The sequence below is a fragment of the Pelodiscus sinensis genome, chromosome 3, assembly GCF_052426305.1.
Source record: "Pelodiscus sinensis isolate ZL-2025 chromosome 3, ASM5242630v1, whole genome shotgun sequence".
NCBI classification, from domain to species: Eukaryota; Metazoa; Chordata; order Testudines; family Trionychidae; genus Pelodiscus; species Pelodiscus sinensis.
The window spans coordinates 200,042,039-200,065,790 of NC_143054.1; the positions used below are offsets into that span (position 1 = coordinate 200,042,039).

A 23,752-nucleotide genomic window follows, 5' to 3' on the forward strand; every position below is an offset into this window, starting at 1 on the left:
CGCCTGAGGGGGGGTCCCGCGTGGCGCGGGCAGGAAGTGACATCGTGAGGTGCGGGGCAGACGGACAGACCCCCCCCCGGCTGCTCCCCGGAAACGGCGCCCGGCGGCCGAGGCTGGCGGTGAAAGCCGGCCCTGGGCCCGCCCCTCAGGCCCAGCCGCCGAACGGCCCCGCACAGGCGACCGGCGGGGGTGGGGAGCCCAGGGCCGGGGCGGGCCCCCCCTGCTCCAGCAGCGCGCCTAAGAGACTGGTCACCGCGTCCGCATCTGCCCAGGGTTGTGCTGGGGAAGCCGCTGCGCCGGCGTCGCCCCAGCCCGGCCCGGCCCACAGCGGAGCGCCCGGCGGCTCGGCGCCCGCTCGCTTTGTGTGCCGAGAGAGGCGTTCGGCCAGGGCCTGGATCTGCTCCGCCAAGACACTAATGGCCCGTCTCTCTGCCTCGGCGCACTGCAGCCCTGCACCAGGCTCCTCTGCGGGGACCGGACAAGTCTGGACCCAAGGGCTGCTCGCTGGAGAAAGGGGCACCTCTGGCGACCACAGTGCACAGGGACCGCAGATGGGCTGGCTGCAGGGTGACTTGTAAACACTGAAGGGACAGGACAGATCCCTCTGCCCAGCAGGTAGGATAGAGTACCCCGTCTTCTGGGAAGGTAATGCAGCTCCCACAGTGGGAGCAGGGAAGCAGGGTGTGGATGACAGTTGTACTGAAGCTGGCAATAACTCTTCCTGATAGGCATTAGGGAGCTGGCAGGGACTATAGTTGAGTGCTCCCTGGTTAGGCATTACTGTCTCCTGTGGAAAGGAATTCAGTGTTCTTGAGCATGTCTTCTGCTGTTTTTCTCTGGCATAGTGCCTTGGACTCGGGGCAGCTGCAGAGATGGCTCCATGCCATGGATTCTGGCCCTGAAGATATTGAGCTTCTTCCTCACTGTAAAAAACCAGAAAAATGTATCCGGGACTGAAGTAAGCAATAAAAGAGACCTCCCTATTAGCAAGCACCCCGAGGGGAATCAACAAGGGCCTAGGACCTTGTGGGTCAGGAGTCCTAACAACCTCTTGTTGAAGCACCAGTCACTGGGGCTGAAGAGCCTGTTCCTGCAGAGTTCTGGGAGCCCAGCATCAGCTTCCCAGCAGCTTACCCAGACAAGAGGAGCTTCCAGGGCAGGTTAATGGCCCCTGCCTTCAGAAACACTTCCCACTGGCACCACTAATATAACATATACTGATTTTGGCCTGTAGAATGTTTAACCTTATTTCTGTCACACTTTCATGTTTTCCCTCCATCTATAACTCCTCTCCACACACCTGTCCTCTGCCTTGTCCCCATTATCTCACACTTCCCTCATAAAGATTACATTCATGTTATCTGGTGATTATCTTCTGTCTGACACAGTCACATTAATCTGATGTCCAGTGTTTTCGTGCCCAATCTGCCAGTTCTATCAGGCATGTTTTGGTTCTACTCTGTTCTATTAAGTGCCCAGTGCAGTGGGCTGGCAGTATCTTCTTAACAAATAGCTTAGGAAGGACAAGGCGTTGTACCTAAGGCAGAAGTAGTTGCAGGTGATGATCTCTCTCCCTCTCTCATATTCCTTTGATGCGATGATTTGCACCCATGTCCAGCTCACGTCTTTGCAAAGCAGGCGAACTACTAACTTCTGATTGCACTTCCCAGTGTCACATACTGAAATCACAAACACAGCGTGATCAGGGCTCCCTAGATGGCAGTACACAGTATCACATCCTGTTCCCCTGGCAGTGTGGCAGGCCTTATGTCATTCCCTCAGCATGATAAAGTCCATAAGCAGACCTTCTGATTATTTGAGAAGAAGCTTGGTTTGGCCCAAGAGAAGAGCCCTTACCACCATATGCATCAAATTGTGTTATACTAATGGTGGTGAAACACACAAGAGCCTAGGTACAGTGATGACAGGCACAGTGCAAACAAACACATTATATGAGCAGAGCAAGCTGCTGGCCCAGTACTCAATGACTTTACAGTAATTAGGCCTTTCATCTGTGACCACTTTTCCCGTTTCCAGCCACTCCCCAGGTGCCTGCTCCTTCCTTAGCTCATTTCTGGTACGAATCACAGAAGTAGTAATTTTTGAAGAGGGTTTGCTGGCAGAGAGCAAGGGCCTTACTGACAGGTTCAGAGTGCTCCATACGTAACTGGAGGCGCTTGGAAGATTAGATCAGTGTTAGTTGTAACATAAAAGGGTTAACTTCTGCTTTTCAGAACCTGCTAACGAATCTCTCATCATCCCCACCTCCATATGTGCATCCCAGGAGCTTGGCACTCACTTAGGCTCTCATGTTGGGCAGCTGCTGCTGCAGCATCTTCAGGGTGTAGAAGGCTGTACCAAGACTGACCGATCAGCTCCTCTCTCTGATAGCCAAGATGATAAATGACACTGGGGAAGAACACAAAGGAGTAGCAGTCAAGTCAACACACACACACATTTCTCGGAGATGCTTCTCATTTGGGGAAGGGACAGGTAAAGAGTGTTGGCAAAGAGGACAGGCTCTCTGATATGAGGATAAAGGGAATGGTGGGGAAAACTTGACCACATTTAGAAGTTTTGGGGCACACAGAGGCATTTATTCCTTTTCTTGTTTCTGGTGACAGGAGGAGAAGAGGCTTCCAGGGATATGGGGTGTCCATCACTGCAATGTGTGCGTGTCTGTTTGGTGGGCTGGGAGTGTGCATCCCTGGGAGACCTGACTCCAGAGAATGGATTGTGGCTGGAGTACTCTGGAGTGAAACTACAATCTGAATTCTCTTGTTCTCCTGGGGATTCAGTCAAGACCATCGTAAGAGCAACCACCTCTTACCTCTCTGTGACATCAGTGACCTTCATGTCCAGTGTGTGCTGGCTCTGGAATGGAGCACCATAAGAAATGCCATCTCCATAGTTCGACAGTTGCATGATGGGAGTGCAGAAGCCAATGAACGTTAAGATGGAGGACGAGGTCATCCCATTCAGAGTGACGAATCGGCCCCGCACAGCCACAGCCCGATTTCCTCCATATCTCACTCGAAAAGACCTGGATGTGCGCATTTCACTGACAAACACAATTTCTGCAGCAACAAAAAGTCATTGTGTAAATTGTCAGCATCTTCTCCTACCTAGAAAGTGAGCAGCTGCTAGATAGGTAGGACAAACTGCTTGATATATACCTTACTGACTTTGCAAAGGCGGGGAGCTTGGAGCTGAAACCCTGCCAACCCTTCCTGGAGAAGTGGGGCACAAGAGACTGAATCAGGTGCAATCCTAGCACATAGCGATGTGCAGTCTAGATGTACTGCCTTGGTCAGTACTCTAATCCAGGGCCCATCCCGTAAGACATGCTTTCTGTCCTCTCCCTCCTTAGGCAGGAATGTGAGCTATGCATTCAGCCTCACCTCCATGTGAAAGCAGTTCAGAAATAGCACCGACCGCAGGGATCATCTAGGAGTCTCTTGGGCATTTCCCAGAGACTCAGTCAACCACGAAATACCCCCACAAGAGCCTTGAAATCGCGCACAAGGCTCTGCGAATGGGAGCTGTGCTTGCACTGTGGGATAAGTAACCAGAAGGCAGTGCAGTTGAAGTGGCTCAGAGCAGCCCTAATGTGTGCACATTGTGAAAGGGCAAGGATTTTAAAAACCATGTAACATGGCTAGACACACTAAGCCATATGGATTCTGGTTCGAGAATGGACAGACCCCAGTATTCTTGGGAGATAAAATATACTGGCACCTCAGATAGGTGCCTGCCACCTTCACTCCAGCACCTCCAAGCCTGGGTGACAATCATTTGGATTGATTTATTTTTCTAAAGACTGTCTTTCAGAAGGGTTTTTTGGTTTTGTTTTTTGCATAGGTCAGAGCACAGGCTGGTGCATGGAGTAATTCCCCATCACATGGCCCTTTGTACACTCCCGTCTCGAACTCCATGAATAACTCAGCCGTCCCCCCATGCCATGTATATCCTGTTTTGAGTCCTGCTTTGCCTTACCAGTGCCTGGATGCTCCTGAGCAGAGCGTAGCTTCTCTTGCACAGCCTTGTGTGCTGAGCCATCTAGGAGGTCAAAGATTGAGTCTCCATGGGCTAGCAGCTCCAGCTAGTAAGAGAGGACGAAAAGAGACTTTAGTAGTACAGACACAGACTGGTGCCCTGGGTACTTATTTATGTACCACAACATCTAATACCACAGTCACAGCCAAGATTAGAACTCTAGAGCTCCCATTTCCTAGGCCTGTGCCACTAGACCATGGGCAGAGCAGTTTTGAACGTTCCCTGTAAAAAGTGGACAGAGGAGCAGAGATCTCAGGAAGAAGCTACTTCAAGACTTCATGTGTGAGAGAATGAGCGCATGGGGCTGACTTTCAGCAGCAGTGATGGTTTCATGTTAACAGTGCCCCAATGCATGTGCTACGAAGCACATTTCTATTAAAAACAAAAACAGGTTCCTCCAGCCAACACAAGTAGGAGTCAGCTGCAGCTGACCTTGAGAAATGGAGCAGGGGAAAGGGATGGGTTGAATATTCTTTTTGATAATGAGAGATGAGTGAATGACCGCTGAGTTCATGTACACAGCCTTTCATTTATTCATTCCTTACCCCACCTGACTCTCCTTCACTCTCCCACTCCCAGGATTAAATCCAGGGAACCATGCATAGACCAGCCCAAATAGATCAGCTGGATGTATCAAGACAGCCAGGGAGCAGCTGAGGAGCAGTTACCACACCTGTGGAGCAGATGAAGCTGCTGCCTCAACACATGACACTCATAAGCAAAAATGCTTGCTGCCAAAGTCCTTGGCTTCAGCCACTGGCAGCTTACAAGGATGATGGGGATGGAGGGTGGGGCAGGCAAAAGAGCCCAGATGGAGAGATTCCGGGTGCAGAAGGGGCTGCCTAGCACCCGTAACTATGTGGATGTCAATGTCAGCATAACTGTGCTGTTAGCCAGTTAGCACAGATCATCACTGGGCCTGGCCTAGGTTCCATCTCCAGCCTTATCCACCTAAGCCAGCCCCTGAACAAAAGCCATGCCAACTGTTGTGTCCTGGTACGTAATGTGGTACTGAACATCAACAGTAACAGCCACCCCTACCCACACTCTGTGCCTCTGCAGAGGACTTGCTGACCAGCCACTGGGGAGTGAGAACAGAGAGAACTGATGCCTTATACCTGCAACAACCCGAGCTTACCACAGAGAAGCCCAGGAGATGGGCCACGTTCTCAGAGATGTAGGCCAGTTTGCCTTCTGCAGAGAGAGCCATGATGAATCCTGGCAATGAGGACAGCAGCTCCAGATGTGGCACTGTGGCAGCAGCACATTCAGAGGAGTCTGCAAAACCAAAAGAGCAGCACCAAGCTTTGACAGCAGCTCCTGAGTGGGAGGGGTAGACAAATCAAGGCTGTGTCTACATTGGCATCCCTTTCCGGAAAAGGGATGCTAATGAGACACTTCGGAATTGCAAATCCGCGGGGGATTTAAATATCCCCCACGGCATTTGCATTTACATGGCTGCCGCTTTTTTCCGGCTCGGGGTTTTTGCAGGAGAAAAGCGCCAGTGTAGACGCGATTTTCCGGAAAATAAGCCCTTTTCCAGGAGATCCCTTATTCCTACTTTCATACAGTTAGACACAGTCCCTGCCCTGAAGACACCAAGAATGGGTGTAACACACACAAGGAAGGACAGGTGACAAGGGGAAGTACTGCTGATGGTGTGACTGTCCTGAGGGTCTTCCACTTTCCATGGGAGGCTGCTCTCAGTAGCTAGACCCCTCAGGCTGCAGAAACCTTTCCTGACATTTTATTCCATTGACCCTGGTGGCACCCCTTACACTACCCTTCCATGAGATTTGCAACCTTTCAATACTTGTGGCTGTTGCACCCTGGCTTTGTCACACGTGTCTGAGGAAAGCCAGCCTCACACCAAAGGAACCGTTCAGGCAATGAGCGTGCTATTCCTGGTATAGTCACGCCACTGCCAGAGGTATTGCCATTTTGCTTGCTCTGCAATGTGATGACTCTGCAAATGCAGCCCTTGGGAAGGAAGAGATGGGAACCAAACAGCAGTTTGACAAGGTGCACGCCATGGTTCATGGGAGCAATCTCCATGTCCAGAGTGTGGGGTGGGGAGCAGCTATTATACACTGTATAGCTCTCCCTACCTGAAGCAGGTGTAACCCCTAGGTGTGTGGGTCACACAGGTATGAGACCTAATCAAGTGGGAAGTTCTGGGAGCTAGAGATCAGCTCTGCAGCCAGCTGGGAGTGCAGGAACTATTTCTGCCTGGCTGTGAATAGGAGAGCTGCAGGGTTGGATATTTACCTGCAGGGAAGAGTTGTGCCCCACGGATGTGGAGACAGACCAAAGCCATGGTCTGGAGGTATGAGAGCTGCTCCTTCTCCTGTGCTGAGATGGGCAGCAGGGAGCGCAGGGCCTGCAGTTCCGCATTGATCTGATCCCGACGAGCCTTGGAGGCTCCCTTTGTCGACCTGGGGGATGAGAAAGGGGGTCATTCATTTGTTTCCCAGAGTAGATGTTACCCCACCTGAAGAGGAAAATTGCAGCTCTTTCCATTCTGTGACATCCATTAAAAAGCCACCAAGTGATGGGAAAATCTGCCTCCTGTTGGGCTTAGACATCCCACCCCCCAGATGAGACGCACAATGACACAGTCTGAGTATTTGATATGCACACAAGCCAGGGAACTCTAAGCCACGGTTCCCATGACAACCATAAGCAGTCACTCAGGGCAGATAACGTGCCAAAGCGTCAAGCTGAGGAAGGAATCCCTTCTGTGGCAAACAACTGTCCCCTCAGATCCTGGCTTCTACCAGCTCAGCACTGATGATTCACCAGCTCGGATTTTTTCCATGTAATGTAGAGCAAATGACCAATGTGGACTACAGGCAAATACCACGGATGACACCCAGCCAGAGCACAACCCCCTTAACCCACCACCTTCCCTCCAGGTGAGCACTGCCACAAGTGGCCAGGAGGGGGCACCCCAGCCACAGGCAGCCCTGGAAGCACAGGGAAGCTCCAAATGGGAACAAGGCGCAGGGAGAGCCATGGCACCAGGCTGGGGCATGGCTTGAGTCACCAACCCAAGGAAACAAGGGCTCAGAGGCAAGGGTGCTGAACCAGGGCAAGCAGGAAAGGCAGCAGCCGTTCAGTGAGACCTTCCTGCAGGTTCCCTGCTCTCTGGGCACACGCGGCTGCCTACACTGCTGGCATAGCACACGTCCCTAGGCATGAATTTATCTTCCTGCCTAGCTTTGGGCTCCAGCCATAACACCACATCCCTCTTGGACCAGCCTGTGGCAGTCATCCACACAGCACGCATACCTTGCTGCACACTTCACCTCTTCCTCAGCTCTGCGGAGCTCTGCTACAGCACAGAAAGCAATTGCTTTACAAAAACATTTGACTAGTCGGAGCCCTAAAACCATTATGAGCTGGCATGAACCATTAACCCCCATTCACTGGGCCCAGTATAATCAAGGGGTGCTCAGTGCAGGCCAGTCCCCCTTCCGACTCACTGTCCTTGGAGAGAAGGGCTAAATCTAATCTATGGTGGAAAATGTTTGCTGGAATTACAGTTTCCAGCAAAGTGACCTAATTTCTACTGGCAAAGGGCTTTTGCCACATAGCTTAGTCCAGTTCACCCAGTGAAGCGAGCTCTCCCAGTCAAAGGAGTTTATGCCACTGTGTTGCACCAGGGCTTTGCCCAGCATAGAAATGCTACCACCAAAAAACCCACCTCCAACCACCACTGGTGCACCAGCCAAAGCCCCTACTGTAATCCTGTCCTAAGAAGAGTGTGGGTCAGAGCAAGTCTGCTTAAAGAGAGCTCTCAGGCCAAACCTGTCTGGCCACAGCAGGACAATACAATTGGCACAATATCTGGGAGAAGCAAGTGGGAGATTGCAGGGCAGGAGGGACACAGTTCCCTAGACACAGTGAGGTTAGCTTTGGTTTTAGGGACACAAATAGAGCCACGTGCTGCCACAGGATCTGTGTATTGTGAATGGTTCAGTAGCTCTGCCCTTTCCATTGGGTATGACAGAAGAGAGAAAGATCCAGCTACAACCTGGGGAAAGAGCCCAAGCTGTGAAACCTTCCCTAGAGAGACTCTAAAGGTGCGGGGGACAGACCAGGCACAAGAACGAATTCCTCTTAACCCACAGAGAGCCAAGCTCTCTCCACCCCATGACTCCTACTTGCCTCTACAGACCTCTCACTATCCATTCCGGCTCCTCCTTTGCCCACCTGCCAACACCCTTGTTCTCTGCCTCACAGATACCCTCCGAGCCTCATTTCAGAGCCCCAAACTCCCTCCAGCCCTTCACTCGTGTTCCCCTGGCTCACCTGTAGGGCTAAGGGAGCAGAGCAGGCCAGGAGGGAACTGGCCAAGGGTGATGCCCTTCAAGGCTAGAGCATCAGAGAGTGCAGAAAAGAGCGCTAGCCTCCGGACCTGCAGCATGTAAGGGGGCAGCATGTCCAGCCTGGGAAAGGAGAGAAGAGGGAGTCTCTAACCTGAATGGCTTTGGAGCGCTGGGCTCCATTCCACTCCTCCCTCGGGGGTGACTTATTTCCTTCCTCAGCGGCCTGCTGCAGTGGTCACAGAAGACGGTCATAGTCCTGGTCTGCATGAAGACATGGTCACATCAGAGGGGCAGGGCTGGGGAGCAACCTGATCCCTCTGGAAAACAGGACTGGGGAGAGCCACGGAGGTGATGCTGTTGGGGCAAAGGAGCCGCCATTTCTCGGAGGGCATGGAAGGGTCTAACAGCAGGAGACACCCCCATGGAAGCTGCCCCAGAGTGGGTTCTGCTCTCAGGGCGTCACTGACACACCAGCTCCCCACTGGGTGGAGAGGGAGGCCTAGACTGGCCCGGTCCCATGGGATGCGGCGAGGCAGAGCCTTGGCACACTGCACTGGGATTCAGAGCCCTACTCATGGGATGGCCGAGTCTGGCAAAGCCCCTCTTACCTCCTTCCCCTCTGGCTCAGTCTGAACCCGCTGACCCCCTCCTGCACTGACCCTCCTTTTGTAGCCCCCCTCCTGGGGCGAATGGGGGCCCGAGCCAGGCCACAGAGGATAAAATTACCTCTTGTGACGCAATTCTAAACAGCTCTGGGCTATTTTTAGAAAGCAGGCTTCTAAAAATAACCCTCCACAGCCTGGCTGCAATCTGATAGGGGAAGTAATAAAAGGAAGCCTGGCTCTTTAAAACAAACCTGTCAGCTCAGCAGGCGAGGGGGGGCTGGGGTGCAGGATGAAGGCATGGGGGGGGGGGGCTGTCTGCCCAGTCATCTCCCTCAGCTGGATACACCCTATGGAAGGGCCAGTGTCAATTCAGCCCAACACACTTCGCTGGCACCCCAGAAAATGTGGGCTTTCTGCAAAATGTGAGCTACACAGTAAGCCTGGGGGTCACTGTGGGAGCAGACCCGGCCCTGCCAGCTGCTGCCTCCTGCATGGGGTTTAATCCGTCTGTGTCTTGCTGTTCCCAGCGTCGGGTAGCCTGGTCTGCAGTGCCAGGCTGGCCCCTTTCTCCCTGTGTGGATAGATTTTCTCAGTGGCTCCCGCTAGGGAACCAGCAGCAGCTGCATCTTCCCTGCTGGAGAATTGGCATCTGTGACAGGGGGGGGCCCTCCTGCTGGCCCCTACTGCCATTGGGGGGTGGCAGTCACTGTCTGCCCACTGATACCAACTGTCCCCCTCCCCGCCCCACAGCAGTCACCCTGAGCAACAGCTGCCCAAACAGCTCTGAAATGTTGCCGGAGCCTTGGCTGCCTAATGCCAGCTTTGCTCTGGGACACCGCAGGAGGCAGAAGAATCAGGCCCCAGGGCACCCAGTGGCCGGTGCTAGCAGAAAGCGACACGTGAAGGCACCACTCCAGACCAGTTTGGGGCAGAGAACGAAGGGGATGAATGTTCGGCACATGGCTCCCCGGCCTCCTGCCCACACTCAGCCCTGCCCCTGCAGGATGCTTGCAAAGGGCCCGGACCCATAGTCCAGCCCCGTGGGAGATTCGAGTTAGCGATGGAGCCCGACAGTCCATCCCCGCCTGCAGAGAAGGGGCACCGGAGCCTAAGAGATGACGTTGATCAGAGCAGGTTAAAGACGGTAATTGCCGGCACCGTTGCCAGCCCCAGTCCTCCCACAGCTCTTGATCACGTAATTGCGAGGCTGGGCCTGCCCACCTCGCGCGTGGCCACCTCGCTAGCAGGATGCAGCAGCACCATGCCAGCGTGTCGGACACGCAGTGTCAGTTGTCACGGCAAGAGGAAGGACTTGAGCAGTAATCTGGCCAGGACACCCAAGCTAACGCTGCCGTCAGTGTCAGGGCCTCATTTCTCACTAGGTGCATGCAGGGTCTCAGCTTTGTATTGCATAGGAAAGACAGCACCCCTGCCCCTTCTGGGGCCCTGGCTTCAGGCGTCTTGGAGGCCCCATCCCCTGGATTGTCCCTCGGCCTCCCATGCCTGTCCCAAACCAGCCTTACTGTACTGAGTGGGGGAGAGCTGGTCAGTGCAGTTGGGAAGCACCGACATTCACTGGGCCTTAGCCCACGGGCCCCTTCGGAAGCCAGCACTAACCGCTGGTTTTAGGCCAGTCTGGTGCTGGCATTTTTGAAGTGCCTGTTGCCATGGCACCCACCATAGCTTAGAGATCTATTACCTGGAGTCATCTCTGGAGCAAGCTGGGGGGTGAAATGGAGCCAGGTGGGGGAAGGAAAATGGGCCTGCAAGAGGGGGAGTCCAGGAAGGCTGATGGCGGGGCTCTCACACACACCGGTACAGTGAACCCAAATTCCACAGCAATTAGCTATTGCCATGAGCTACCCCACTTAAAATCGCCATTCCTGCAATGCCAGCTGGGGGGAGGTTTCCCTGGGCACTAGAGGTGACCAGCTCCCCTCCCCAGCCCTGTCCCACTGTTTGAGGCACTTGGCTCTGAGCCTCCTTCCCCGCAGCGCCCAGAAGAGCAACCATCGGGCCAGTTCCACAGGCTCATCTCCCCAGCTGTGCACATTTGCTGCGCTCTTCTCCAGGCAGCCCTACCTCTGGGCTGCCCTGTGCCCTGGCTTCAAGCCAGCCCCCTGGTCTGGCTCCCTTGCCCCAGGGAGCAGCACCTGGAGCACGTGCTGGAACTCAGTTGACTCCTCAAGGAGGAGCTGGGGAATGGGTGCAGGCAGGTTCTGGCAGGGCGGGGGGATGGGGACCCCATGAAATGCAAGGGGCGGGGAACCCCTCTCCCAGCTGCCGGCTCAGGCTCGCGGCAGCCTCAGGCAGACCGCTCGGCTGTGGTTCCAGCTCCGGTCCCTCGGGAGCGTCTCTGCAACTGACAGGGCCAGAAACTTCTGTTTAAAATGGAAACATTCTGGAGACCAAAACAGGAAGTCCAGCCCTGTGGTATTCCAGCCCTGGCATCCAGGAACAGAGCTGTTAGTGCTCTGCTCCCAGCTCACACTATTTGGAGCAGGCATTAAAGGGGAACGGTGGGGGCAGAGCCGGGTTGCTCCGACCATGTAAGTGTTACGGCTCAGTGCAGTCAGGCAGCTTAATGTTAGGGTCTCCTGCAAGGGGTCCCTCCTTTCCTGCGGTTGATTTCACAGCTCACTAGCAGCAAGTCTATGTCAAGTTTAAAGGATGCCTGCTCTTCTGTGACATCGTTCCTAGTTACACCCCCTCCCCCGACCAGTTCCTCCCTCTCCTTGGCATCTAGGGCCCTCAGGTGACTCAGCACAGCCCCACTGCGTGTCACATCTGCTGGAAAGCCAGCCTCCCTGCCTCACTCCCAGACCACACAGCCCCAGTGCATCTGGCAGCAGCTGCAACACCAGGCTGCAGCCAGCTAGCCCTCGTGCCGGAGACTCCACCACAAGAGTTCCCGTGACTCCAGCTGACTGTATGGGCAGATGCAGAATGCACCTCCAGAGGAGCAGCAAACTGGCCAGAGGGCAGATGAGAGAGGAAACAAAGTGAACAGGAGAAAGGAGAGGCCCCCCCCGCAAGCGTTCCCACCACACCACCCTGTATTTCACTGGTTGGGCAAGATGCTTTGAGACACCAGGCTCCACCCTCCCCTTCTGTGCCATAGAGAATTCATCATCTACGCCAACCCTCTACTTCCCACCCGGCTTGTAGTCAGTTGCTTTAGTCCTGCATCCTGCTCCCCACCACTATCCTCGCCCTACCCCAAATCTGCCCAGCATTAAAGCCAGCTGGGTCAGGGAGCCTTGTCTCCGTGAGGGGGAACGGCTGGCTCACGGCATTTCATCCTGCAGAGCGCCTGGCCCAGCCCTGTCCTTATACCAGCAGCTGGGCTCCAGCACCCAGCTTCGTTCACACGTGGCCTGACAGGGCCGTTATAGGTTTCAGGACCAGAAGAGAATCTCTAGGATCTTGTGTATCACGCAGGCAATCTGACGGCCAGAAACCCTGCCAGTGACACCTGCCACAAGCCCACTAGCATGTGCTTGAGTCTGGGTGAGACTTGCTGCCAGACCTCACCTCACCATTTAAAACCAGCAAGTGATGGAGAACAGAGAGGAGCCTCGCTGAGCCGCCCAATCATGCCTCCAAGCCCAGCAGCAGCCCTTTCCCCACAGTGTGCTCCCTCCCAGATGAGAGCTGCCGTGGAGCCAGGGTGCTCTGCAGGAAGAAATGCCATGAGCCAGTCTCCTGGACAGATCCTCCCCCGAGAGCTGGAAATCTCAGCCAGGCTGCTGCTGCACTGCCTTCCCGGCTGCAGCCCAACCTCTCCAGCCCAGCTAACGGGACTGCTTCCTTCTGTCGCTCACAGGTCCCTGAGGCACCCTCAAGGCAGCTTTCTCCTTCACGTTTTCGTTTCCGTAAGGCTTCAGTGCAGTGACAGAAGTAGGAAGAGCAGCTTCTCCTCCCTCGTAACCGCCACCCCCACTTTCACTCACGTGCTGCTAGCATCAGCAGCACCCCCAGGGACTCCTCCCTGGCCCCACTGCCCGTGGCGACCCTGTCAGCTTGTGACCTCAGCCAGACCCCCCCAGTTCAGTCTCCACACCCAGCACAGTGACTCCCTTCGGGGAGCCATGGCCAGCCCGTCTTGATCACGGACATTTTCTTCATCCTTCTCCTGAGTCCACAGACGTCTCGTCCCCAACACAGCCCCTGTGAGCCATGGCCTCACCCACCTCTGCTGCTACCCTCCTGCCTTCCCTGTGACACCTACTTTCTCTAGGGCAGCCTAAGACCCCAGGATGCTGTGGCTGCTACCTGCGCCTTCTCATGTACACACAGAAGCAGCCCTCCTGCCATCAAAGCCTCCCCCTCAGCCCCCCAACACAGCAGGAGACAGTGCAAAATCGCTTGAAAGCCCACATCTCCCTCGGCCACCTCTTCTCTGCCCCTCACCGCTAGGGGATGGCTTTCTCTCCAGCCCCGGCTATGGGGACCAGTTCCTTCTTCGAGTCTCCCCTGAACACCTTACACACTCTTCACTGATCAGCAGCCTCTCTAAGGCAGAGTGTTCTCTGGCCTCAAAGGCCTTTAGACCAAGATTCTCTGGCATACAGGGTCCTCTCTCACACTGTGGCCAGCTAAGGAGTTACCTCCCCTGCCCAGGGCCTGCACCTCTGCAGTCCCCTCCTCAGGCAGTGGTTCGGCCCAGACGTAGCAGACAAGGCAGGGTGGGCCCGTTTTAAATATTTATAGAAATCAAAGCAGCTGTTTTACACCTGGTGCTGGGCAGTGGCTCTGCAGCCCCTGGGCCAGCTCCTCTCCCATCAGGCACGGATCAGTCTGTTCCACTCAGTCTTGTATGCAAATAGAAAAAGCAGAGACGCCCCAGCGTGGCGGGGATCTTCATGCTCAGCACCCTTCCTCCAGCGGAGACACTGGCACCAGCCACCGCATGACGCTGCTCGACACGCAGCTGTAGGTCCCAGGTGTCTCCCTGGGAAGGATGGAGCCTGCCACGTTTGGGAGTGTGCAGGGCCAGGCCCACACAGCAGCAGGGGCTGTCGAGGGTTAAGCAGGAGAAGCTGGCCTAGAAACAGTTCAGTCACGGGGCTCCGAGTGGCAGGGCAAGGAGGACAGTAGAGCCATGCAGAGTTTGTACTGCTCCAGCTAGTGATCCTGGGGAGGCAAAGCACACGCTGCCCCTGCAGCAGCGAGCATTGAGCATGTCAGTCCGGCGGGGCTGCACGGGGGGTGAGCTAGACACACAGGCTGCTGTTGCCAGGAATGAGCGCAGGAACAATTGGCTTCTTCCTCCAAGGCGCCACACAGACCTGTGCCAGGCCCTGCCAGGGACAAAAGGTCAGAGCCGGATGGTGAGGGCCCAAGGAGGCAGATGCCAAGAACAACAGATCCTTTTGGGGGAGAACGTGGAGCCCTTCTCTGGAGAGGCTAAAAATCCATGCACAGACATTGAGATGGCAGCTCAGTCTGCAAGGCAGGGCAGAGGGCAAGGACGGACAGAGGGGGACCGGGCGGCAGGATTATCCGTGGGAGGAAAGGATTGGGCGGCTGATGTTGCTGTTTGTCGTCATTGCTGTAAGCTCCCATCTGCAAAAAACAACAGAGGCCTTAGAAAGAGACAGACAAAGGTTTCCAGCTTCCCCTGCAGGTGCCAGCCTCTCCCCGCACCAGGCCAGCGTCCTGGGCACTGCCTGCCCCCCTTGGTTTGACCCTGGTGGAGCAGAAGCAGATACATACAATAGCAAGAGACCCAAGACAGCTGCACTGTTGGCCTGCAGGTAGCAAGGCAGTTTCCTCCAGCAGAGCTAAGAGGCCCCCAAGCCCCACTCTACCTGTGTGTAGATGGAAGGGCCCCAAATGTGACCAGCTGGGGATCACATCTCGCGTGCGAGGGGTGTTCGTGGGTTTGTGTGCAAGCTGCTGGACGGGGGGGCTCCAAAGAACCCCCATCGGGAGCGTAGTTGGCAAGCCAAGGGGTGGGAATGTGGCCCAAGGATCCGAGGGCACTGAGTACCCAGCCCCCATCAGATTGTGACACCTTGCCAGAGCCCTCCCAACAGTGCTACTGTCCAGGTTGCAGACACCACTGGGGGAGGCTCCCTGGCCAGCTTTACCCAAACGGCGGGCTTGGATCTAGGAGCCCGAGGCTGGCTGACAGAGCAGCACCCCTACCTGATGTCGTGTGGGAGGCACGACTGGTCCAGGCTGTGCTGAATCACTGCCAGCTTACACAGCGTCTTCAAGCTAGGGCCTATGGAGAGAAGGCACACAAGGTCCAACTATGGCCAGCGCCCGGGGAGGTGGGGCTGCTCTCGCCTGGGCGCAGGGGGGCAAAGCCAGGCCCCAGCGCAGGGTCCCGATGAACTACTGTGAGCAGCAGCCATGCAGGTGGGATGGCCTGGACTTCTTAACATAAGAGCAGCCAGACAGGGTCAGACCAAAGTCCATCCAGCCCAGTGTCCTCTCTGCCCACAGTGGCCAGCCCCAGAGGGAATAAACAGAACAAGGGAGTCATCAAGTGACCCCTCCCGTCGCCCACTCCCAGCCTCTGGCAAACAGAGGCTAAGAACACCATCCCTGCCCATTCTGGCTAATAGCCATTGATGGACCTAACCTCCATGAGTGTATCTAGTTCTGTTTTGAACCCTGTTAAAGTCCTGGTCTTCACAACATCCTCTGGCAAGGAGTTCCACAGGTTGACTGTGCATTGCAGGAAGAAAAACTTCCTTTTGTTTGTTTTGAATCTGCTCTCTATTAAGCTACTTGTGCAGCCTGAGGGGGGCAAACCAGACACTGCACCTGCATGGAGGAGGGCCAGCCTGGTTTGATCCAGTGTAGCTCAAGAGCCCAGGAGCTGCAGCCTTGCTCCAGGCCTGGTCACATGCAGGTCAGCTCCTAGATCTGTATTTAGGGCTCGGGAGTGCCAAGCCCCAGTGGGAGCTGCAGGACACACGGTGCTTTTTAAGGCAGACCACTTAGTTAGGAGTCTCAGTGTGGCCATAGGAACTGGCCGTCAGGGCCCAGGGCTGAGATCTGGCTACAGGAGCGCGGGGCTGCCGAGGGCAGCAGGACACAGCCACGGTGAGATGCTCACGTACTGAAGTCAAGGATGTAGAGGTCCGAGTGATCCATCAGGTCAAATTCGTCCCCCATTCCTTCCTCCGGAGATGGGCTGTGGGAGCCAATCAGAACAGTCAGTCACTGTGGCAGTGCCCCCACGGGGGCTGATGTTGCTCCGATTCCAGGGGCTAGGGACCCTGGTCCTATCAAGCTAGGAGGGACTGAACAGCAGAGCTCAGTGATCGGGGGCTGGTCTCACCCCCACAGATCCTCGGCATTTAGCTTCCATTCCTGCCACTCCACTGAGGGCAGCCACATCCCGGCCCCAAGCTCCGCCCCAGCCTCTGGACTGCTCCACAGCCCGTCCCTCCTGTGGCCTTCGCCTAGGGCTCAACTGGCTCCTCCCCACTTCCCGCTTTGCCTCATTCTCCCACATCAGGGGTCCTGTAGCCCTCTCCTTCCCACACTGTCCTCGTGTGGTCACCTGGGTTCCCCTGTCCCTCTGTGCCAGGGACACTACGCCTCGCCGGGCTCCATTCGCTCCTGTCTCTTGGCTGGCCGGTCACCAACTCAATCACCAGGGCAAAAAGCAAAACCTCTTTCCTAGGGAACCTGTCCTTCCCCTGCCCACCACAGCCAAGAGCCCCCTCCCCGTTAGCATGAGGGTTACACTGCTCAGTCATTGGGCCGACTGCCAATGCCTGCTGGTCCTTCCTCCACCTCATCGCGGAAATCCCAGGCGCTGGCTAGCAACTGTGGGAGCTGCAGGAAGAATGACTTTCTCCAGTTGCTGTTCCAAGCCTATTACCCTCCCTGCCTGCTTCCTTCAAGCTCCCCATTTCCTGCCCACAGCTCCCCCACGAACCCGCCCCTCCACTTTGCACCCGATTCCTAGCAGAGGTTACAGGTGCATGAGGAACGTGCCTGTAACAGTCACTCCTGCTCCCCACGCCCCGGATGGGACAGCCACAGGCAGAGTGCAAGAGGGTCCTGCACAGGGCGGTGAGCGTGGCTGGCTCTTCGCAGACTGGTCACTGCCACGTTCCAGCGCTCAGAGCACACACAAGCCGGCCCCACCAGCGGCCCAGGGCAGGGGACCAGCAGCTCTTGCTGAGCGAGGAGCACCCCGTGCATGCTGGGAAGAGCGCTGGGCTGGCAGAGAATAGATTTGTTTGCACAAGCGTCTGACCAGCCTTCCCCAGCAAGCCGAGCTCCTTGTGCAGCTCCCACAGCAGGCGGGCCGGACATACCAGCACCAGCTGGAGGACTCATTACCACAGCAGGCCAGCCACACACCCCTAGCGGGCAGCTGACGGAGCAGGGCTGATCTCGGGTCATGCAAGAGCAGCAGCATTTCTAGGGCCTTCTCTGCAGACAGAGGGGCCCCTGTGCTAGGAACCCTGGGTAGCAGAGCTTGATGGACACTGCCGAGCTTGATGGGAGGCAAGCCTCTAACATGGGGCTCTCTGGAAGAACAGTTAGCAGCCACAGAGAGCAGTCAGTCTCCACTTAGCCCCAGGGCAGAGGCAGCGAGGGGGAGCGCCGCAGACAGCGCTGGACGAGCAGGGACTGCTTGGGTCCCTGCTCCCTGCCGCACTTCTCCTGGCGGGCTCTTGTACATTTCAAAAGCAGACGCACCCGCAGCGGGAACCGGCGCGAGTGGAGACGGCTTCAGTCCCCCCTTGCGCTGTTCCCCGCTGCACCTCTGCCTCCCCGCAGAGATGGAGCTGGGGGGGAACCGGCTTTACTGGTCCCCACAGCACCAGCTCCTGCTCTCCCCACCACTGCCTCTCTCTGATAAAGGCAGCAAGGGGGGGAAGCGACTAGCTGGTCGACTGGCCGATAAGCATTTGCTCGTGGGACAGTCGACCAGTCGCTTACATCGAGCGGAGAGCTGGATTCTGGGGTGGAAGCTTGCTGCTTGGGCTGCAGAGACTTCGCAGGTAACAAGGAAACAACATTTTCTTTTCTTGCAGGTCACAGGACAGGGAGCACTGGCCCTCGCAGGGATGAAGTCACATTCAGGGAGCCAGGCAGTTCCAGAGGGAGAAAGGCTGCTCTCGTAGCCCTCCCAAAACACAGGCCAGTGAAGCTGCTGCTCTAGAGCAATTCTGCAGCCCTCTGGGTCTTACGGGAAAGGCTTAACTATGAAAAGCTGGACTCTGCCGACTCCAGCGAAACGCGGCTGATTGAGACATCCCTACGTTGCTAGGTGCCAATGCGCCTCATGCAGAGATCAGCCCTTGGCCCGGCCCCTCCCCCCCAGGAACAGCTGTGCTCTGCTCCCGCTCAGAACCTCCCCACCTTCTTCAGCAGCAACCCTGAAGGTGCATTTGCCGCGTAGCGGCCCTGCTGCTCCCGCTGCCCTTCCCTGGCTGCTCGTAGCACGTCATTATATCGGGCTGCTATGGCTGTCTGGGTCTCACACAGCTCCTCTTCCCAGCTACAGGCTAGTTCAAGATGCATTTCCCCCTCTCCATCCAGATTCCAAAGGGGCGAGCCAGACAAAGCCATTTGGCTGGAAATGCTCCTGGCCGTGATCAGCCACACGGACACAGCACGGGCAGTACTGAGGCTGGCGTGGGTAAAGGAAAGGTACCGAGCGAGCGCTACCCCACTCCTCTCCAGCCGGGCTCCGTTCATTTGGAACCTGCACTCCATGGCTGTTCTGTGGCCTGTGAAAGGGGGAGCTGTCATTTCGGGCCAGCTCCTGGCAGGCTGGCACCCCCGGCTGCATTCTCAGTAGAAAACCCAAGACCCTGAACCCTTCTCTCCACTGGCCAGAGGCAGTACCCGCTGTCCCTGCCCTGGCCTCTGAATAGCGCCCGCTCCGTGGTGGAAAGCCAATCTCAGCTGCGGGGAACAACACGTACGAGTCAGTCAACAAGTTCTGCTCCAGCACGGGATGGGGTGTTGAAGTGACCCAGACTCCGCAGGCTGCAGCTCACCCAGATGGGCACTTTAAGATCTCAGATGAGCATCGGCAGCAACATCTGCCAGCCTCAGGCCTTTGTGCACGAGGATCAGCGGGGACGCAGGACGTGGATGCAGCCTCTCCCCGGCACCGAGCATAGGGGCTGCCATGAGTGACCAGAGCAGCAGCCATATTCGCTGAGACAACACCTGTTGCTGATGGGTCCCATCTGTCTGAGTTCAGGAAAGGGCCCTTTAATCCCACCCCGGTGTGGGGGTTTCATAGCCAGGATAATCTAATCTTATTTCACATCCGTGTCACAGGAAACCCTTAGCCTGCAGAGGGGCAGCTAGAAGGCCCCATGGCTGCTGACTTATCACCAAACCCGGCGGGGCTAAGGAACGCGAGTTCAAGGCCAGGAGAGCAGCTAAGGGACGAGATATCAGTGTGAACAGACCCCAGGAAAGGGAGTCTCAGGGCACATCCTCTCCCCTATCAGCCAGACGCCTGAAAAACTTCCTGCTTCAGGCCCCAGCTCCCATGTGGCCAGGCTTCTGAGCTGCTTCCAGCACCCCTGGACAGTGTGGGCAGAGAGCAGAGGCTGGAGAAAGCTGAGGGGGGAGGGCCTGAGGCAGCAGCAGCCGGTGCGGGGCTCCTGGATACACACAAGAACCATGTAAAGACCACTCCTCCCACACACCGAAGGCCCTGGGGACACTAACATTGGAGGGCCTCTGCTGTGGCCACACTGTGATCCCTGGGCCCCTGGGTCTGAGTGGACATGGCTGAGCTCTGGGGGACGCTGCGTTTCCATGTAGTGTCTGAAGTACGCTGCCTGTCTGGCCCAGCTTCTGAAGGACTCCAAGAGCCCCTGAGCCCTGCCACAAAGAAACAGCAGCCATGGCCGGAAGAACAGTCGCTGGAAGGGGAAGGACAGACTAGAAATGGGCTTCACTGTCCCGGACCGGGAGCCTGCCCCCTCTGCCATGCAGCTGGCCAGAGGCTGCCTGCTGTTATTGTTTCAGCTCACTTCTTTAATCTCTTCCTCTGGGCTGAAACTTTATCTCTGCCCCTTCTCCCCGCTTCCTGGTGACCTGCAGCCGACAATGCAGACTGTAGGGAGCTCTCCATTTACAAGGACTTCCTGGAAAACTTCTTATCAAGCCAGCCAGCCAGCTCCAGAACACACCTGATAACCGCCTGCAGGAAGCGAACCAGCCCCTCCGCGGCTCTGAGACAGGGGCCCAGCAATCCCGACCTGCCACAGCTCCGCCTAGCCCCCGGCCGACACTTGCATGCTACCCAAGCCCACACATGGAGAATGGGAAGCGGTTGATTCTCAGTGTCTTAGGGAAGCAGTTTCCTAGCTGCTCAGGGTGAGCAGCGTGAACGGAGACAGGACTGCAGGAGCACAAGCTCCGTTAGACCGGCCCTTCTGCTGAAGCCAAGCAGCTCTCAGAGCGGCGCCTCACTGCCTACGGGAGGCGCCACGCAGACTTTCCACCCCCACACCCGCTTTGGGAAGCACCGGGGGCCACGGTTTCCTCCCTCCAGCTGTGAGTTTGGAGAGTTCCCAAGACTCAGGGAGAAGCGACCCAGCCTCTGGCCCCGCACCCATCGTCAGGACCGCACCAAGGGCTGTGGACGGACACTCAAGTCCTTGTCGGGGGTCTGCCGCCCCCAGTGAGCCATGCCTGTGCCAGTGCGGTTTGCTCCACTGCAGGCTGGGGAGAGGCTAAAAGGCACTGCGGGCATTTGAACGGACACGTGGTTGCGGATCTGAAACAGGCTGCACAGCCACAATCTGTCACTGCCAGAGTTCAGAGCAGAGGGTCTGAGGAGGTGCTGGGGCATTTCCTTGCTTTTAGCAGCTGCTAAGTCTCTCGGCCACATCCAGCTGCCCTCCACCCTGATGGGGTCACGGAAAGTGTTTGACAGCCAAATCCCTGCCTCTAGGCCCCCCAGCAAAGGAAACCTTCAGCCAGATGCACTATTGAAAGGGCAGCACAGGAACGGTCCCCTCGCTGCCGTGCGTGGCCCTGCCATACAGCCATTGCGATCACGCCCACATGCGACAGGCAGCAACGCTCAGCAGCAGAGGCAAGGGGGACAGAAGGGAGGTGCTCAGCAAGGGAGACATGGGTCTTGGAGAGTCACTGCAGATGAAGAGGCTGGTCCCACAGCAACATCCCCTTCTCGCCCTGAGCCCCTTTCCAGGGTGCGGCACCCCACTGCCCTTCCCCGAAGCTTAGCTCCTTCCCCTATTTACTGAAGAAACCGAGGCACAGCAAAGTTAGAGGGAGTTGGTGACAGGGCGGCCGCTAGGACCCAGAAGCTGGGACTCCCTGTACTCGGCTGGCCACTAGGCTGTGCTGGGAGCCAGGAGAAAGCATGCTGCCCTTTTCTGCCCCGTTGGAATGTTTTCTCCCCTGCCCTGGGGAAGCCGACCTGAGCCCCTCTGGGCCCAGCGTCCATGAGGGGCTGTTAATGCGGGAAGACAATGATCTCAGGGCTCCCGGGTGCCCCGCACTCAGCTGGAGGAAAACCTGGGGGCAATTTCAACACTGCAGCTGCAGAGTGGGAAGGAACCGGCTTTTCTTGGTTCCACGTGCAGGTTGCCATGGGGAGATGGCACTCATGGGCACGGATCCAACAGACACAGCAGGGGAGGAGTCAGGGCGTGTTCCATCCACGGAGGATTCAGGGGCGGCACCTTTTCAAACCCAGCCACCAAACTACAGCAACATTCAGAGCACGTGGCAAGGAAGGGCCCTATAAGAATGCATGAGTCAGGGCAGGGAGCACTGGAGTTGGGGGGCTCTGGGCAAGGGGCTGGATGTGTGGGTGGACTCAGGGCAGGGGGTAGCGGCTGCAGGAGTCAGGCCAGGACTTGGGAGCTAGGGCAGGGGATGAGGATGCAGGAGTCAGGGCAGTGGCTAAGGAGCAGGGAGCTGTGGGGGTTCAGGGGAGGTGTGGGGGGCTTACCAGGGCTGCCTGTGGCAGCAAAGATGGGGAGGGCACAGTTTCTGGACCCCACTGGCATCTCCTCGGGGGGAGGGATGGACAGTGGTTTCCAGTGCCCCCGGCATCTCCTCTGGGGGGCAGTGGTTTCTGGCCCTCCCCCGATGTGTCCTGGGGTGGGGGGATGTGGGCTGTGGTTCTCAGTTGGCCCCCACCCTGTTTCCTGGCGTTGGGAGGGGGACTCTGTGCCCCCCCCAGTGTCACCAATCCACAATTCACGGCCCTCCAGTTTGTCCTGGGGCCGGGGGTTTGCAGCCCCCCCGACATGTCCTGGAGAAGGGTTGAAGCTGGGGCCAGGGCCATGCGGTGGCTGCCTGGCTGCTCCCGGGGCAGGGCTGCATGGCAGGCAGCTGCCCCGTGTGCTGGAGCTGGAGCCAAGGCCATGGTGCGGCAGCTCCCAGGGGGGAGGGCCGCATGGCAGGCAGCCTGGCTTTAGCTCCAGCAGCCGCCCGCCACGTGGTCCGCCCCGGGAGTGGCTGTACCACAGCCTGGGCTCTAGCTCTGGCAGCCAAGAGCCATGTTTGGCTCGTGAGCCGTTGGTCGCTGACCCCTGCATGAAAGGCTGCGGAGCCTGTTGATGCTTTCGACACACAGGCCTCTCTTGGGAGGAGCACAGTGCTGGCCTGGCCGGTTCGGCAGGGCCTTCGCGTGGGCTAGAGGAACTGGATGGGTCAGACGTCGGGAGATGCACAGAGTTGCCCCTTGAGAGGTGCTTGGCCAGCGAGGGGCAAGTGAAAAGGGGTCACATAACTGGCCGACTCCCAGCTTTTCAGGGTTGAAATGGCACCCAAACGGCTAGCTCTGTGGGTTCTAGAGCCCCTGCCTGTGCCATAGGGCAGTGTGAATCTGGGGCGCGTCTAACTGGCGAAGGGTGAGCAGGCAGATGAGATGTCAGCGCAGGGGTGGGCAGTCAAAAAGTGGTGGCCTCCCAGGGTTAGCTCCTGGCGGGCCGCTGCCGCCATCTTTACCTGCGCCTCCGCGGGCAATCGCAGCTCTCACTGGCCGGGGCTCGTTGCTCGTGGGGGCCCGCCAGGGACTAGCCCTCGCAGACTCGATCCAGCCCGCCGGCCGGTATTCACCCAGCCCTGTTCTAGTGGGCGGGAGAATCTCCGTTCTCACAAGCCGCCTGTGGCCCAGTTCAGACAGAATCTCGGTGCGACGAACCGGAGACGTGTGTCGGCACAGGTCCCTCCCTCCCCACCACACACGTCAACCACCCTGGCAGCAGCCTGGTGCACTCCCAGGCAGGGTGTGGACATGAAGGGGATGCTCAGTGGTACAGGGGTATAGGAGAGGTTTGAAGGACCGTTCACATCCTCCTCGTTCAGCCTCCTCCCCGACAACAGCCCACCAATCCAGGCGCATTTCTCTGCCAAGCCTGATGAACCAGCCCCCACTGGCCTCAGGGCGACAGAGCCCTACACCAGGAACTGACGGCAGCCCGCCTCTGCCACTGGCCAAACCCTGAGTTATCCGGCTGAGACGCGCAACTCCCAGGGGGCCAGAGGGGTGATCGCTTCATGGAACCCCTTTATGTGAAGGAATCTGGGGAAGCAACGTAAAGCAGGGACTCTCCAGCAGGCGCCCATGGCCCAGCACTCACCTGGTGCCCCCGAAGAGGATGATCTTGTCCCCCACTCTACAGCAGCACTGCCTGCGGCGAGGGCAGGGCCCCTTCCCCTTGGGGTCAATCTTCTTCCAAGAAAAGGATACTGTGGGAAAACCCACAAGTCTGTCACAGGGCGCAGCGTGGAACTGAGCAATCCCCCTGGAGCCCTGGGTTC

The 23,752-nt window shown here is 57.2% G+C and overlaps 2 protein-coding genes and 1 long non-coding RNA gene across 8 annotated transcripts in view; 1 reads left to right on the forward strand and 2 right to left on the reverse strand.

Moving 5' to 3' along the window:
- Positions 1–145: 145 nt before the first annotated feature.
- Positions 146–13,546, reverse strand: LOC142828099 (neuronal PAS domain-containing protein 4-like). The gene is made up of 8 exons (XM_075925909.2): positions 8,539–13,546; positions 6,325–6,491; positions 5,195–5,334; positions 3,997–4,102; positions 2,831–3,077; positions 2,300–2,409; positions 1,538–1,679; positions 146–923 (listed from the first exon to the last, which is right to left on the reverse strand). The coding sequence occupies exons 1-8, from the start codon at positions 8,652–8,654 to the stop codon at positions 146–148; spliced, it is 1,806 nt and encodes a 601-aa protein (XP_075782024.2). The 5' UTR covers positions 8,655–13,546.
- On the forward strand, positions 477–986 carry LOC142828100 (uncharacterized). Its single transcript, XR_012903095.2, has 2 exons — positions 477–615; positions 846–986. It is a non-coding gene; the product is annotated as an uncharacterized LOC142828100 (long non-coding RNA).
- A 139-nt stretch (positions 13,547–13,685) lies between the features above and the next one.
- KLHDC3 (kelch domain containing 3) overlaps positions 13,686–23,752 on the reverse strand; it is a 33,860-nt gene continuing 23,793 nt past the window's right edge. For all 6 annotated transcript variants that reach the window (XM_075925913.2, XM_075925911.2, XM_089777580.1 and 3 more), the window contains 4 exons: positions 23,572–23,680; positions 16,072–16,145; positions 15,146–15,224; positions 13,686–14,560 (listed from right to left, as the gene is read on the reverse strand). In XM_075925913.2, the coding sequence (XP_075782028.1) occupies positions 14,494–14,560; positions 15,146–15,224; positions 16,072–16,145; positions 23,572–23,680 (329 nt within the window). In that variant the 3' untranslated portion in view covers positions 13,686–14,493. The remainder of the gene's footprint in view (positions 14,561–15,145; positions 15,225–16,071; positions 16,146–23,571; positions 23,681–23,752) is intronic.

Coding starts and splice junctions, on each gene's coding strand:
- LOC142828099 (XM_075925909.2), bottom strand. CDS start 8,654: ATGCAGACCAGGACTATGACCGTCTTCTGTGACCACTGCAGCAGGCCG. Junction 5,335..6,324: donor GGCACAACTCTTCCCTGCAG/GTAAATATCCAA, acceptor TTGGTTTTGCAG/ACTCCTCTGAATGTGCTGCT. Junction 4,103..5,194: donor ATCTCCTGGGCTTCTCTGTG/GTAAGCTCGGGT, acceptor CTCTCTTACTAG/CTGGAGCTGCTAGCCCATGG.